Genomic DNA, 13,613 nt, shown 5'->3' with positions numbered 1-13,613 from the left:
ATTCAAGGAATTCAGATGATTCACAAAATTTATATTTTCAGATATATCAGGGAATTTAGCGGAATTCAGAAGATTTTAATAAAGTTCAAAGAAGTCAAAAGAACTTAAAGAAGTTTAAAAAAAAAATGAAGCATTTTAAATTACTAATTTAATACTGATACATATTGCCTTTCAAATTATTATTTTCTAAGTGATTGAACTGTACAATTTAAAATTGGAATCATCTATATATTAGTAATTGGCAACGTAATATTTCCTAAGCACTTTAGTGCGTCCATAATAATGCAAGTATTAAATAGTTGAACATTGCAGTAAAAAGATTTAAGGGGGAAAAATGGAATTCGAATATTTTTAATTTGTACGTTTGCTAAAATTTAAAAAACTTTTAATTATAATTTGTGTTTTTCTTTTTGTTTCAGTCGAGTGAAGGAGGTTTCCTTGCACGAAGGAGATCACCATTGGCCGTCAGAATGGCCACTTTATCCTTACGAATCTCCATTGTGGAGAAGAATTTGACAAAGATGATGCAGTTCGACCCGAGCACATCAATCTACGATGCTTGCAGAATTATCAGAGAAAAATTGGTCGAGGCCAGCAACATGGGAGAACGTTAGTAAATTTAGTTTTAAATTACATTCGTTCACTTAAATTATTGTTTCTTTTAAAAATTAAATCCTGGAATCCGTAGTATTTTCAATATTTCAAGAAGTTGTAAATTACACTTAAAGGTTTAGAGCTTTCTGATAACGCGTAATTTTTTTAGCGAAAGAATACGGATTGTTTCTCGGGGACGAGGACGCGAAAAAAGGAGTTTGGCTCGAGCCAGGTCGAAGCCTGGAATACTATCTCCTGAGGAACGGCGATTTGCTTGAGTATCGTCGTAAAATGCGAATTCTCCGTGTCAGAATGCAGGACGGAATCCTCAAAACCATGTTGGTGGATGATAGTCAACCTGTAGCTAATCTGATGGTTGTCATTTGTACAAGGATCGGAATTACAAATCATGATGAATATTCCTTGGTGCGTGAACTCCCCGACGAGGAGACGGAAAATCTTAAACCTAGCAACTTCGGCACTCTCACGTTAAAAAGGAAAAAGGAAGACAAGGGAGAAAGGGACGTCAAAATGGATCAGTTAAGAAAGAAACTGAAGACGGATGATGAAGGTAATTTTTTACTTCTTCATAATTTTTCTAGAATAACTCGGTTCTACACTTTTATTTATTTAAGTATTTAAGAAAGAGAATTTAGTTTCTTTAGAAAGGGTTCTTTGGAAAAAAATAGGATTTATGTATTTTAGTAAATTAAAAGGTTGATCATTACCAAAGGATCGGACCTTTTAGGGGATCACAGTTGGCCCTCTTTCTTTAAATAACCTCCCCTGTTTCCCTTAAATTTGTATCCCCTGAATATCTAAAGTCCACATTTTTTTCCAAAAGATTTAAAAAAAAGTAGTTCCACTTTTAACCAAGTACTACAATTTTCAATAAAAAAAATTTTAATTTTAAGTCAGAAATCATTTATTTCAGCCGAAATGTTAATTTTCAACAAAATAATTAAATTTTAAATATAATTGTTAAATTTGTAAGCCAAAAGATATGAATGTTTAAAATAAAGAGATGAATTTTCAGCTACAATGATGAATCTTCAAAAGAAAAAAATAACAAAGTAGTTCAACATTTAATCAAGTGGTTTATTTTGCAAAAAAAAAGAATTCTCAATAAAAAATGTAATAGTTGACATTTAAATGAAAAAGATTTTAATTTTCAGGAAAAAACAATTTAATTAATAAAAACGTCTTTTTAATCAAATTTTTAATTTTTCAACCAAATCTTTGAATTTTCAACCCAAAAAAATTAATTTTCTATACAACAGTTAAATTTTTGAATAAAATTTAATTTAAAACCAAATAATTGAATTGGCTGCCAAATTATCAAACTTTCAAGCCAAAAAGATTAATTTTTTACAAAAGAGTTCAATTTTAAACTAAATTGTTGAATTTTTAAGACAAAGAGCTCAATTTTCTACAGAACAGTTTAATTTTCATCAAAAAGTTCATTTTTAACGAAATATTTTAATTTTGAACCAAATAGTTAAGTTTTCCACCAAATTGTAGAATTCCCAACTAAAAAGTTAATTTTCAAACAAATATTAAAATCTTGAACCAAGCACTTAAATTTTCTACGTCAGAAGATGACTTTTTTACGACGAACTTTGTACAAAATATTTAATTTTCTACTCGAAAATATTAATTTATAACAAAAATGTTACTTTGTAACCGAATTCTTGAACTTTCATTTAAAAAATTATATTTCCAACCAAATGATAAAATTGTTAACCAAAGCAGAATAATAAAACAATAATAATTGATTTTTAAACAAAGAAGAATGTTAGTTACGGTTGTAGAAACAAAATGTTTGAAAACGAAAATAATATGCACGAAAGTAGTATTTGAAAAATTTTATCTTCATAATTTTGTTATTTTCGCAAGTAAAATGTTTTAAACTGATGTTTTTCAAAAAATTTTCTTTCTAGCTTACTAAAAAAATACGTTGAATTACTCAGGAGAATAAGGAATCAAAATCTATCAATTCATAAAAGTGCATTTAAAAACACTCATAAACATCTTTTCAGTCCTGTTTACCTATTTTTCAATAATTGATTTTTTTCAATTTTTCTCTGATGTATTTTATAACAGATTTTTCAAAGCTAGCTAACAAAATTGTTGACACGAAAATGTCTAGTAAACTTACTAAAGAAAATACAAGAACCCCAAATGATGTAGAAAGTTTTAAATAACAAATAAAATAGCCTTGAAATCCCTTTTTGTATCTAAAATTGCAGAAATTATTACATCCATTTCTAAGATTAATTTAAAAAATGATCGAGTTTCAATATCTGAAGATTCACTTTGGTCAAAAACTTGGTTAATATTGATTAAAATCCAAAAATACTCAAGCAGTCTATTTAAAAAATAGTGAATTAATATTTTTAATTCTCTCTCTTTCAGTGAATTGGATTGACCCAGGCAAAACTTTGAGAGAACAGGGTGTAGATGAATCAGAGACGGTCTTCTTGAGGAGGAAGTTTTTCTTCTCTGATCAGAATATCGATAGTCGAGACCCCGTGCAGCTCTCGCTTCTTTATGTGCAAGCCCGAGACGCTATTCTTGATGGAACGCACCCAATCACTCAGGAAAAAGCTTGTGCTTTTGCGGGCATTCAGTGTCAGGTTCAGTTTGGAGACTACAGACCCGAAAAACACAAGCCTGGCTTTTTAGAGTGAGTCATCTATTTTTATAAATTTAATTTCGAACAATCATAAAGATTGGAATATCAGGGTGTCTACGCAATCTGGCTCTTTTTCGCGAGCGTGCTTATACTTTTTGTTTAAATTGCCGTATAAAATTCAAATAACAATGATTCTTCGTTTGTAAAAGTAGCTTTATGTTACTGCATTGAACAATTTTGTTGAAAATCTTTTTTTTTTAATTCATTTTGTTAACTGAAAATCTAGCAATTTTATTTTTGGTTAAAAATTGATCGTCCTTAGTAGAAAATGTAAGTATCTCGTTGAAACTGCATGTGTTTTGCTGGAAATTTACCCGTTTATTTGCAATTAAATTATTTTTTTGTTGGAATATCAACAACTATAGTTTTAATTCCGAATGCATCTTTTTTGGAATTGAAGTTTTATTAATTGGTTAAAAAGTAAAACCGTTTTGTTAAAAGTTTATTTGTTATGTTCTAAATTCATCATTTAAATTGAGAATGAATTTTTTTGTTTAAAAATTGAGCTGATTTATTGGACATTTGTTTTTTCCTTGGCTCAAAGTTATCTTTTTGCTGAGAATTTAATTTTTATTATAGTTGGAAGCTTAACTTTTTTGTTGAAAATTGTTTTTTAATTATTTTTTTTTAAACTAAAAATATAATTATTCCAGTTGAATATTCCATTACTTTGGTTAAAAATTCATTCCTTTAGTTGAAAATTACTTTTTTAACCGCAAATTTATCTATTTAATTTTTTAAATTATCTTTTTAATTAAAAATTCTTTTTTTTTTCTAGAAATTAATTTCCGTGGTTGAAAATTCATCTTCTTGGTTTAAAATTCAACTATCGCAGTTGAAGGTTGATATTTTTATTTGAAAATTTATCTTTTTGGTTTAAAATTCAACAATTCCAGTTCAACATTCATAATTTTAGTTAAAAATTCATCAGTTTGGTTGAAAATTAATTTTTTTGAACTGAAAATGTAACTATTTAATTTTTGGTTGGTACTTGATATTTTTTAGTTTGAAAGTAATTTTTTTGGCTTCGAAATTTGTCTTTTAGTGCAAAACTGAACTATTTTGTAGAAAATTCATGTATTTTGTTGAGAAATCTTTTTTTTTGGTAAAAAATTAATATTTTTGGTTAAAAATTCATCTTTTTGGTTTAAAATTCAACAATTCCAGTTGAGCATTTATAATGTTAGTTAAAAATTCATCAGTTTGGTTGAAAACTAATTTTTTTGTACTAAAAATGTAACTATTCAATTTTTGGTAGAAACTTAATATTTTTTAGTTTGAAATTAAATTAATTGCTTAAAAATTTGTCTTCTAGTGCAAAACTGAACTATTTTGTAGAAAATTCATGTCTTTTGTTGAGAAACCTTATTTTTTTGTTAAAAAATTAATATTTTTGTTTGAAAATTCATCGTTTTGGTTGGAAATTTAAATAGTGCAGTTACATACTCATTATTTTAGTTAAAAATTCATCATTTTGGTTAAAAATTAATTAATTTAAACTGAAAATGTATCTACTTTATTTTTGTTTTCAAATTGATATTTTAAAATTAAAAATCCAACTATTTGGCTGAAAAGTTATATTTTTTAGTAGAAAATTCCACTATTTCGCTGAAAATTCATGTGTTTTGTTGAAAAATCATCTGTTTTTGATAGAAAGATAATTTTCTTCTTTGCAAATTAATCTTCTTTTTTGAAAATTTATATTTTTTGTTGCAAATTCAACTATCGCAGTTGATTCATATTTTTAGTTGAAAATTCAACTTTTTGGTTTAAAATTCAACCATTCCAGTTGAACATTCATAATTATAGTTAAAAATTCATCAGTTTGGTTGAAAATTAATTTTTTTCAGCTGAAAATGTAACTATTCAATGTTTGGTTGAAATTGGATATTTTTTAGTTTAAAATTCATGTATTTGCTTAAAAAACTGTGTTTTGGTACAAAATTGAACTATTTCGTTGAAAATTCATTTACTTAGTTGAAAAATCGTCTTTTTTGCTAAAAAAATTAATCTTTTTGTTACAAAATTCATCTTTTTGGTCGAAAATTTCACTATTCCAGTTGAAAATTCATCATTTTAGTTAAAAACTCATCAGTATCTACTTCATTTTTGTTTGCAAAATTATATTTTTTAATTCAAAATCCAACTATTTAGCTGAAAATTGGTCTTTTTAAATTGAAAAGATAATTTTTTTGTTTGCAAATTAATCTTCTTTTTTGAAAATTCATATTTTTGGTTGTAAATTTAAGTATTTCAATTAAATATTCATAATTTTATTTTGAAATTGATCTTTTTGGTTCACAATTTTTCTATTGCAGTTGAAGATTCATCAATTTGTTAAAATTTTTTTTTATTTTGTGGTAAATTAATTATTTCAACTGAAAATTTAACTATTTAATTTTTTGTTGAACAATAATATTTTTTAGTTCAAAATTCAACTATTTGGTTGAAAATTGATCTTTTTTTTTTATTTAAAATTTAACGCTTTTAGTACTTCAGAGACAAATACAAATAATGAAATGAATCCTTAGAAACTGAAAAAAACATTATTTATAATAAACTCGCGAAACTGTATATATTTCGAATTGATTATTTTAAAAAATGTGAAATATTTGAGTAACTCCGTACCTAGAAAAATTAGATCTGAAAAAAACCTTGTGATACCTCGAAAAAACCTGGAATTGTCGGGAAATTTTTGTTTAGGATTTGAGTAGACAACCTGCATATAAACTTTTTTCTGGACCTAAAATCTATTCAAGATTTCATCTCTGACAGGGATATCTATTTATTATAGTCAATTGATTATTCCACTATTAATTTGAATTTCTTTCCAGTTTAAAGGAAGTCCTGCCACAATCTTACATAAAAGATAAAATTGAGAAAAAGATCTATGCCGAACATAAGAAACACATCGGCCTCTCAGAATTGGATGCGAAAGTCTTGTACACAAAAACGGCACGATCTCTGAGCACATATGGCGTAACTTTCTTCCTTGTAAAGGAAAAAATGAAGGGTAAAAATAAACTAGCACCACGACTTCTCGGTGTGACAAAAGATTCCGTCCTACGACTTGATGAGAAAACGAAAGAAATTCTTAAAACCTGGCCTTTGACGACTGTCCGACGTTGGGGAGCTTCACCAAATACGTTCACTCTTGATTTTGGTGATTACTCTGATCAGTATTACAGTGTTCAAACAACAGAAGCTGAACAGATTCAACAACTCATTGCGGGATACATCGACATTATTTTGAAGAAGCAACAGAATAAGGATCATTTAGGAATCGAAGGCGATGAGGGTTCGACGATGGTCGAAGATAGCGTCTCTCCTTTAAGGTAAGTTTCGCTAGTTATATTATTTATAAATTATATTTATATTTATAGAAAAATTATACCTGGAAAAATCTGGAAATATCGGGGAATTTTGTCGAGAGCCTGCTTAATTTTTTTTTAAATTGCAATTTTAAATTGAATAACAATGATTCCTCATGTATAAAAGTAGCTTAATATTATTGTATTTAATTATTTTGTTGAAAATTAGTTTTTTGTTGTTGTTAGAAATCAATTTTCTTGATTGAAAAATCGTCCTTTTTTGCTGAATTACATTCTTTTTTTTTACTAATAATTTTAATCCTTATTGGTTGTAATATCAACTACTACATTTTTCGTTCCGAATTCATCTTTTTTTAACAAAGATTTAATTGATTATTTGGGAGTTACTTTATTGTTTAAAATTAATTTGTCCTTGATGTTAAAGATTCATCATTTTAATTAAAAATTAATTTCCTTGATTGAAAAATGATCTTTTTTAGTTAAAAATGTTGACTTTTGTGGTAGAAATTAATCTCCTGGGTCTGAGATTTATCTTTTTCTTTGAAACTTAATGATTCTAGTTAAAAGACTCATAGTATTAGTTGGGAATACATGCTTGTGGTTTGAAATTTAACTATTTCAGTTAAAGGTTCATCATTTTGGTTTCAAATTCATCACTTTCTTTTAAAATGTAACTATTTTTTGGAACATTAATTTCATTTTTTTTCACTGGAAAATGCAGATATTCCAATTGAAAATTACAACCTTTCAGTTGAATATTCGTCTCTGGCCAAGTATTAATTTGTAAATGGAAATTTATCTATTCCATTTTTGATTGAAAATTAATTTTTTTATTTGGAATACTTACGTATTTTCTTCAGAATTCATATTCTTTGGTAAAAACTAATCATCTTGTCTAAAAATTCATAATTTTTGTTTAAAAAAAATTAACTATTCGAATTATAGATTGATAGTTTCAGTTGAAAATTCATCTTTTTTGTTTAAAATTCAACTATTTCATTTTTGGTCAAAACTTTATTTTTCTTAGTTTAAAATTCAACTATTTGGTTGAAAATTTATCTTTCTATAGTTGTTAATTCAAATATTTCATTTAAAATTCTTGTATTTTGTTAAAAAATCGTCTTTGTGATAAAAGATTCATCTTTTTGGTTGAAAAATCCTTTTTTTAGTTGAAAATAAAAAAATTGGATGAATTTAAGTTGAATTTGATTATAAAAAAAAATCTGTTTTTTTTTGTATGGAAAATTAATTTTTTTAACTGAAAATTTAACCATTTCATTTTTCATAGAAAACTGATATTTTCTGTTAAAAATTCAGCTTTTTGTTTGTAAATTGATTTTTTTTAGTTAAAAATGCAACTATTTTATCAATGGTGCTAAATATTTAAGAATATCTTGTAATAATAACACAATTCCCAGAAACTAGAATAAACCTTATTTATAATAAAACTCGCGAAACTGTATGCATATTCCGAGTCGATTGTTTTTAAATATACGAAATATTTTAATGGCTCGATAGTATAAAAAAAATTGTACCTGGAAAAAACCTAGAATTGATTCGGGAATTTTTTATTCGATCGCTAAATCTACTTGTTTCTACTTTATTTTCTGTTATTTTTTGTTTAGTCGAGAATCTGAGAGAAGAAAATCTCGATGATTACGCAAAAAATAGTTTTTCTATGATTATAAAAATAACTATGTTACTACTGATGATTTTAGCATGTTAAAACAATTTTTGTAAGCATTTTTTTTTAACAAATAAATATATTTGAAGATTATTTAAATTTAAAAAATTAGAAACTTAAGCCATACTGACTTTTTATCCCGAAAAATAAGCCATATGACCCATTAAAGTTTAACCATTTAAACAAAATTCGTTAGAACCTGACAGTAAGAAAAGATTCAATTAAAAAACTATTATAAAAATAATTATGTTTCGTGAGTTTTTAACTTTTTTCATAAAACATATTGTGTCTCTTCCATAAGATATGGCTAATAATATCATTTAACTTCTCAAAATCATAGAAAACTTTTTTTTTCAGAAGATTAATTTTTGGCACGACAATTACCTAAAGTTTTTTCTTTTAAATATATTCAAAACTATCAGAATTTTATATAAATGAAGCCAGAATGAAGGAATTTGGTCAATTATGTGAGAAGATATTAAAAGATAAGTTTGAATTTCAATTTTTTCTTAAAATTTAAATGAATTATAATATAGGGCAAACGTGTAAGTACTTGTGATGACAATTTTTTTTTACTTTTTTATTGAGTTTGAATACATACCATTCACATTTGCTACTATAAAATGCTAAAAATAAATGGGGTTCATTGACAAATGTTACTTTTAACATATTTAAGAAAATATATATTCAAATTGTAACCGAATTTTACTAATACTGGGATAAAAAAATCAAATAGATATTTAAAATAAATCAGAAGAAAAAATATTTTTTAAATTTCCAATATTTTTGTTTCAATTTTAAATGTGTTGCACCCTTGCAAGCAAACATTTTTACAATATTAATTTGATAGGTTGAAGTGATTTTATAGATATTTGGCCTTAGAATTATTTAAAATAAATTAAAATTAATTAATTAAAATTAATTAATTCTCATGTGATCGATAATATAGTTTCAGTTAATCTCTATCACTTCAGTCTGTGATGGAGGATGAGTTTGCCACGTATAAATAAATATTTTCTTCTCAAATAAATTTTGCGTATGTATATTGTTAATATTAAAATTTATATGCGTTAGTTTGGGACAAATTAAAATCAAGTATTTTTTGTCGATAAAAATCAGGAATTCCAAATTACCTGATCACTCGATTCCCTGTTAATCATACTGAATATTTTTCGGCTTTTACTATTTAAAAGTAGTTGAGCTTCGACAATTTGAAGTTTTATGCATCCAGGTTTTCGATTTTTAAAAATTTAAGGGACACAAATTTAAAGTTACTAAAGTTCAAGTTTAAGTTCTGAAGCTTACAAATAACAGTAAAAAGATTTTGGGTCCCTCTTTTTGTTGAGGTAATTTTTTTCACCTTCAAGTGAAAAATTTGATCATTCTTGCCTAATTTTTTACCAATTGAGTAGTGTCACTTCCGCAATTTCAAAATTATATTTTCAGAAGTGCATGTGACAGTATGTCACGTGAATAATTATTTTATTTGATTATATTCAACGGTATTGTACTAAAAAAATACTATATTGTGCTTAAATTTTGGAAAATTGTTTAAAATGTATAAGGGCACATCTGTATGGCCGATTTGAGTTTTTCTTTTGTTTAAATAATAGAATTTTATTAAATCGGGCTTAGCCAGGGCACTAAGGCCCTGTTCTCAGTTACATTCCTAATTAAAAATTAATAAAATTGCACTATTTAAACAAAGTAAAAATTATAATAGGCTAGACAGACGTGCCCTTGTATATTTTGAAATATTTCTCAAAATGTAAACACGATATTTAAATTTTTCAAATTATAAAGCCGCCGAATATAAGCCACGTTTTTGGTCTAGACACACTCTGGTACATCCTTTTAATCATTCTAATTAAGAAATCGTTATCACTATTATTTTTGTGCTCTCGCGATCAGTTTAGTTGGGACAGTAGCCGAGATTTTTGTTCGTAGAAAATGCCGTGGAGGCGTTTCTCAGGGAACAGGACCAATTATATTACTTAGCGATTTTGGGATCCAAGAAACAGAACAATGAATCGTAATTTTGGAAAATAGATTAGGAAATTATTGTTTTAATTCTAGAATAATAATATAAGTTGTAAAAAATGTGAAACTGCAATTAGTTTTATTATGAAAAAAAAGAATTAGGAAATAATCGTCATATATTTTTTGGATTTTGAAGACAGAATACGAAAATTTAAACTTTTATTCTCCGTGATGAAGTTTAATGAAATTTTTCTATTTTACAGAGCAACTATTCTTCAACACGAAACAACCAATACAGGAAGAGGAAGCGTGGAAGCCGTATCCGTGGCAATACCCGCAGTGATGAGAGCAGGAGGAGATGGTAAGATGCCCTTCAATTATTTGATTATCTCAATGGAAAAGTGAAATTGAAAGTCGATCTTTCACAACATGCATATTTTTTAATTAAAAGAAAGATATTTTTATTTAATTCATAAGTCTGATCCTTATTTTTTATATAAAGAAGTTAAATTTCAAAAGTAATTTAGTTTAATTTAGTTGTTTCAGCAAAATTTTCTTTTAAATGAAGAAATTTATCATTTTTAAACGCTATTTTGGAAGCAGAATCTATGTTTTTCAGGATGTTTTTGGATTTAGTTGAAAAATGAAATCAGATATCTTATTAATCCCACTTTATCAATAGTATATCAACTTATATACTTTTTTTCATTTGACCTCGCGAAGCAGATTCAGATTTTTCTAAACAATAAATGGCATTTTTTAAATTTTGTTAGACTTTAAACTACACAAATTCAAGTACTTTAACATAAAATTGCACACGAAATTGTATTCGAAAATTGACTGAAATATATGAAATTTCGAGACGACACTTTGGTATAAAAGTTCTTGTTTTCAGAAAAGTACTCAAGTTTATTATTTACAAAAAATAATTTTGTAATATCTTTCTTTTTAGGAGAAAGCTTTTATGAGATATTCAGGGTGTCTAGCGTCCTGGAAATCCTGGAAATGATCGAAATCCTGGATTAGTTCTGGAAGTTTGGTTCTTTTCTTTCTTTTCTTAACCATAATATACTAATAAATTCACAAACACATCAACCAATTAATGATAAATTAGTAAAACTAAAATATTATGCAACTAAAGATCGTTCATTTTTTAAACCTCGTACAAAATATCGACTATATAATAATATAATAGATCAACTTTATTCATAAAACCAGTCATAATATCAATAATTTAAAAATTAGAAAATGAAGTAAATTAAACAATTTATTAATATTGTCTTCATGCATAAAATAATCTTTTTTAATAATTAATTATTTGATTAAGAATTAATGTCATATTCCATTACAGTATTAAATCTAGACATTTTTGTTTGTAACTGAATAATCAAATAATGTCACTATATCTTTAACTTACAATTAATTTAATAATTAATTTAAATTATTTAATAATTTAACTACTGTAGTTTCTTCATGTAGATGAATTAACTAATTGTGCAATAGGTATTTGGGCAATACTTAATTTGTTATTAATATGTTTGATAAACTATTTGATCAGTTTTCTACTTTTTTCGATGCTAATATACTTGATTGATATTTTCTTAAAGCATTATACGAGTCGTAGATTATTTTGTTAAATTTTCTTCTTTTGAATTTCACTCTGTGATAAATATTAAATAGTTTCAAAAAAAGTACGTGTAATAATATTGATGATAATAAAAAAAAGAAACGGAGTCGGAAACATTGTTCTGGAATTTCGTTTTTCGAAAAGACGCTGGATATCCAGACTATTTCGAATACAAAATTACTTGCTAAACATATTTTTTAAAATTATTTTTCCGGATTAAATAAGTCAAAAACTGTAAATAAGCTTGCACATTTTTAGTTTTTTTCCCCCAATTATCTGAAAAGTAGCAAACCCGAATCGACTTTCAATTTCTGCGAATATTTTTCACCAAATATATTTTTGATTTAAAAAGATCCACGCACGATTGAATCCTCGTTGTCTTTGTGTCATATTATTTTGTACATATAAATTATAAATTACCTTTTTTTTATTTTGTACATACACGTTACTGTAGTGTAAAATGAAAAGAGCCGAGAAAACGCTCTCGAGTGTAAAAGGACATTGTACGAGACATTTTATCCGCTAAAAGTAAGTGTCGTTTGGTTTCGGATTGAGGATCTGTAAATTGTAAGATAATGGGGTGCAAGCGAAAGTTCGACGAGGAATCTAACGCGACGATCAACTCTTGTAAATATCGGAAATCGATAGGATAGACTGCATGATCCGTTTTTAGGGGCTCGACCTTATGGAACTGGACATATGGGTGGTGCACAATACACAACTATCAGTGGACAAGTGAACGTCGCTCACGCTCCTCCAACGGTAAGAAAATTTTAAGAAAAAAGGAGGTCTCGTGCTCACGACGAATCTTAAAAATCCCTCAATTTCTCCTTAATAATTAATTAAACCGTAAAGTTTAAAGCATTTCTTTTATTTTTGAACTAGTCGTCACTTTCTCTGATATTCGACTGGGAAAAATCGGAACAGAAAATCCGCTGCTTCAGAAAAGAATGTTTAAAAAGTAAAAGCAATGTTTGATCATTTATTCTAATCGATCAAAAATTTTTATTTTGAAGAATTCTGGATTAAAAAATAAGGAAATTGTGTTCTTTAGTGGTTCCATTTTATTTTTGAATTTTGGATTTTAAGAGCAATTTATCGTTGGCACGAGCCACTTCCGCAAGCTAGCTTTCAACTAGAAAGAAGCATCTCTAGTATCGCAGCATTTATAAAAAGCGATATAATTTTCGAAATTAGACCAAAGTGTCGGCAGACTAACAAAAAATTGCTATTTATTTTCATGCTAGGCGCCTTCTACTGCGGACACAGAGTAGGTACACAATATCGAAAATATTTTCGTTCGTATTCATTATTTCTGAAAAATTCATAAATGATTTAGTCAAAAAACTACTCTGAAAATATTCCAGATTAATCAATTGTAGCTATGTAAAAAAATTAATTCGTGGATTTTTGTTTTTAATATTAGTTTATCTGGTTTTAAATATTTTACGGCTAATATTCTGTTTATTGCATAAGTTTAATTTTTCACAATGTACTATAATTATTGTAAAATACTTTAGTTATTGTCTATGATTTTTTATGATATCAACAATTTTGGGTCAAAATATATCTTTTACAATGTAATGTGGAAAATTAAGCAACTTAAAAAATCATCTATAACAAAGTCGAATATCAAAGAAAACCTCTATTTTTATGAAACCCGAAGAATTTGAGCTTTAAAGACAAGCTAATAAAAAAATA

The 13,613-nt window shown here is 26.6% G+C and overlaps 1 protein-coding gene across 4 annotated transcripts in view; it reads left to right on the top strand.

Annotated features, from left to right (window-relative positions):
- LOC117181731 (talin-1) overlaps positions 1-13,613 on the top strand; it is a 126,763-nt gene that overhangs the window by 84,880 nt on the left and 28,270 nt on the right. For all 4 annotated transcript variants that reach the window (XM_033374687.1, XM_033374688.1, XM_033374689.1 and 1 more), the window contains 6 exons: positions 420-609; positions 764-1,165; positions 3,010-3,280; positions 6,124-6,624; positions 10,549-10,646; positions 12,586-12,674. In XM_033374687.1, the coding sequence (XP_033230578.1) occupies positions 471-609; positions 764-1,165; positions 3,010-3,280; positions 6,124-6,624; positions 10,549-10,646; positions 12,586-12,674 (1,500 nt within the window). In that variant the 5' untranslated portion in view covers positions 420-470. Of the gene's footprint in view, positions 1-419; positions 610-763; positions 1,166-3,009; positions 3,281-6,123; positions 6,625-10,548; positions 10,647-12,585; positions 12,675-13,613 lie in introns of those variants that run through there.

This window comes from Belonocnema kinseyi, chromosome 10 (assembly GCF_010883055.1).
Source record: "Belonocnema kinseyi isolate 2016_QV_RU_SX_M_011 chromosome 10, B_treatae_v1, whole genome shotgun sequence".
In the NCBI taxonomy this organism is placed as follows: Eukaryota; Metazoa; Arthropoda; class Insecta; order Hymenoptera; family Cynipidae; genus Belonocnema; species Belonocnema kinseyi.
This window is presented reverse-complemented; position numbering and strand designations above follow the sequence as displayed.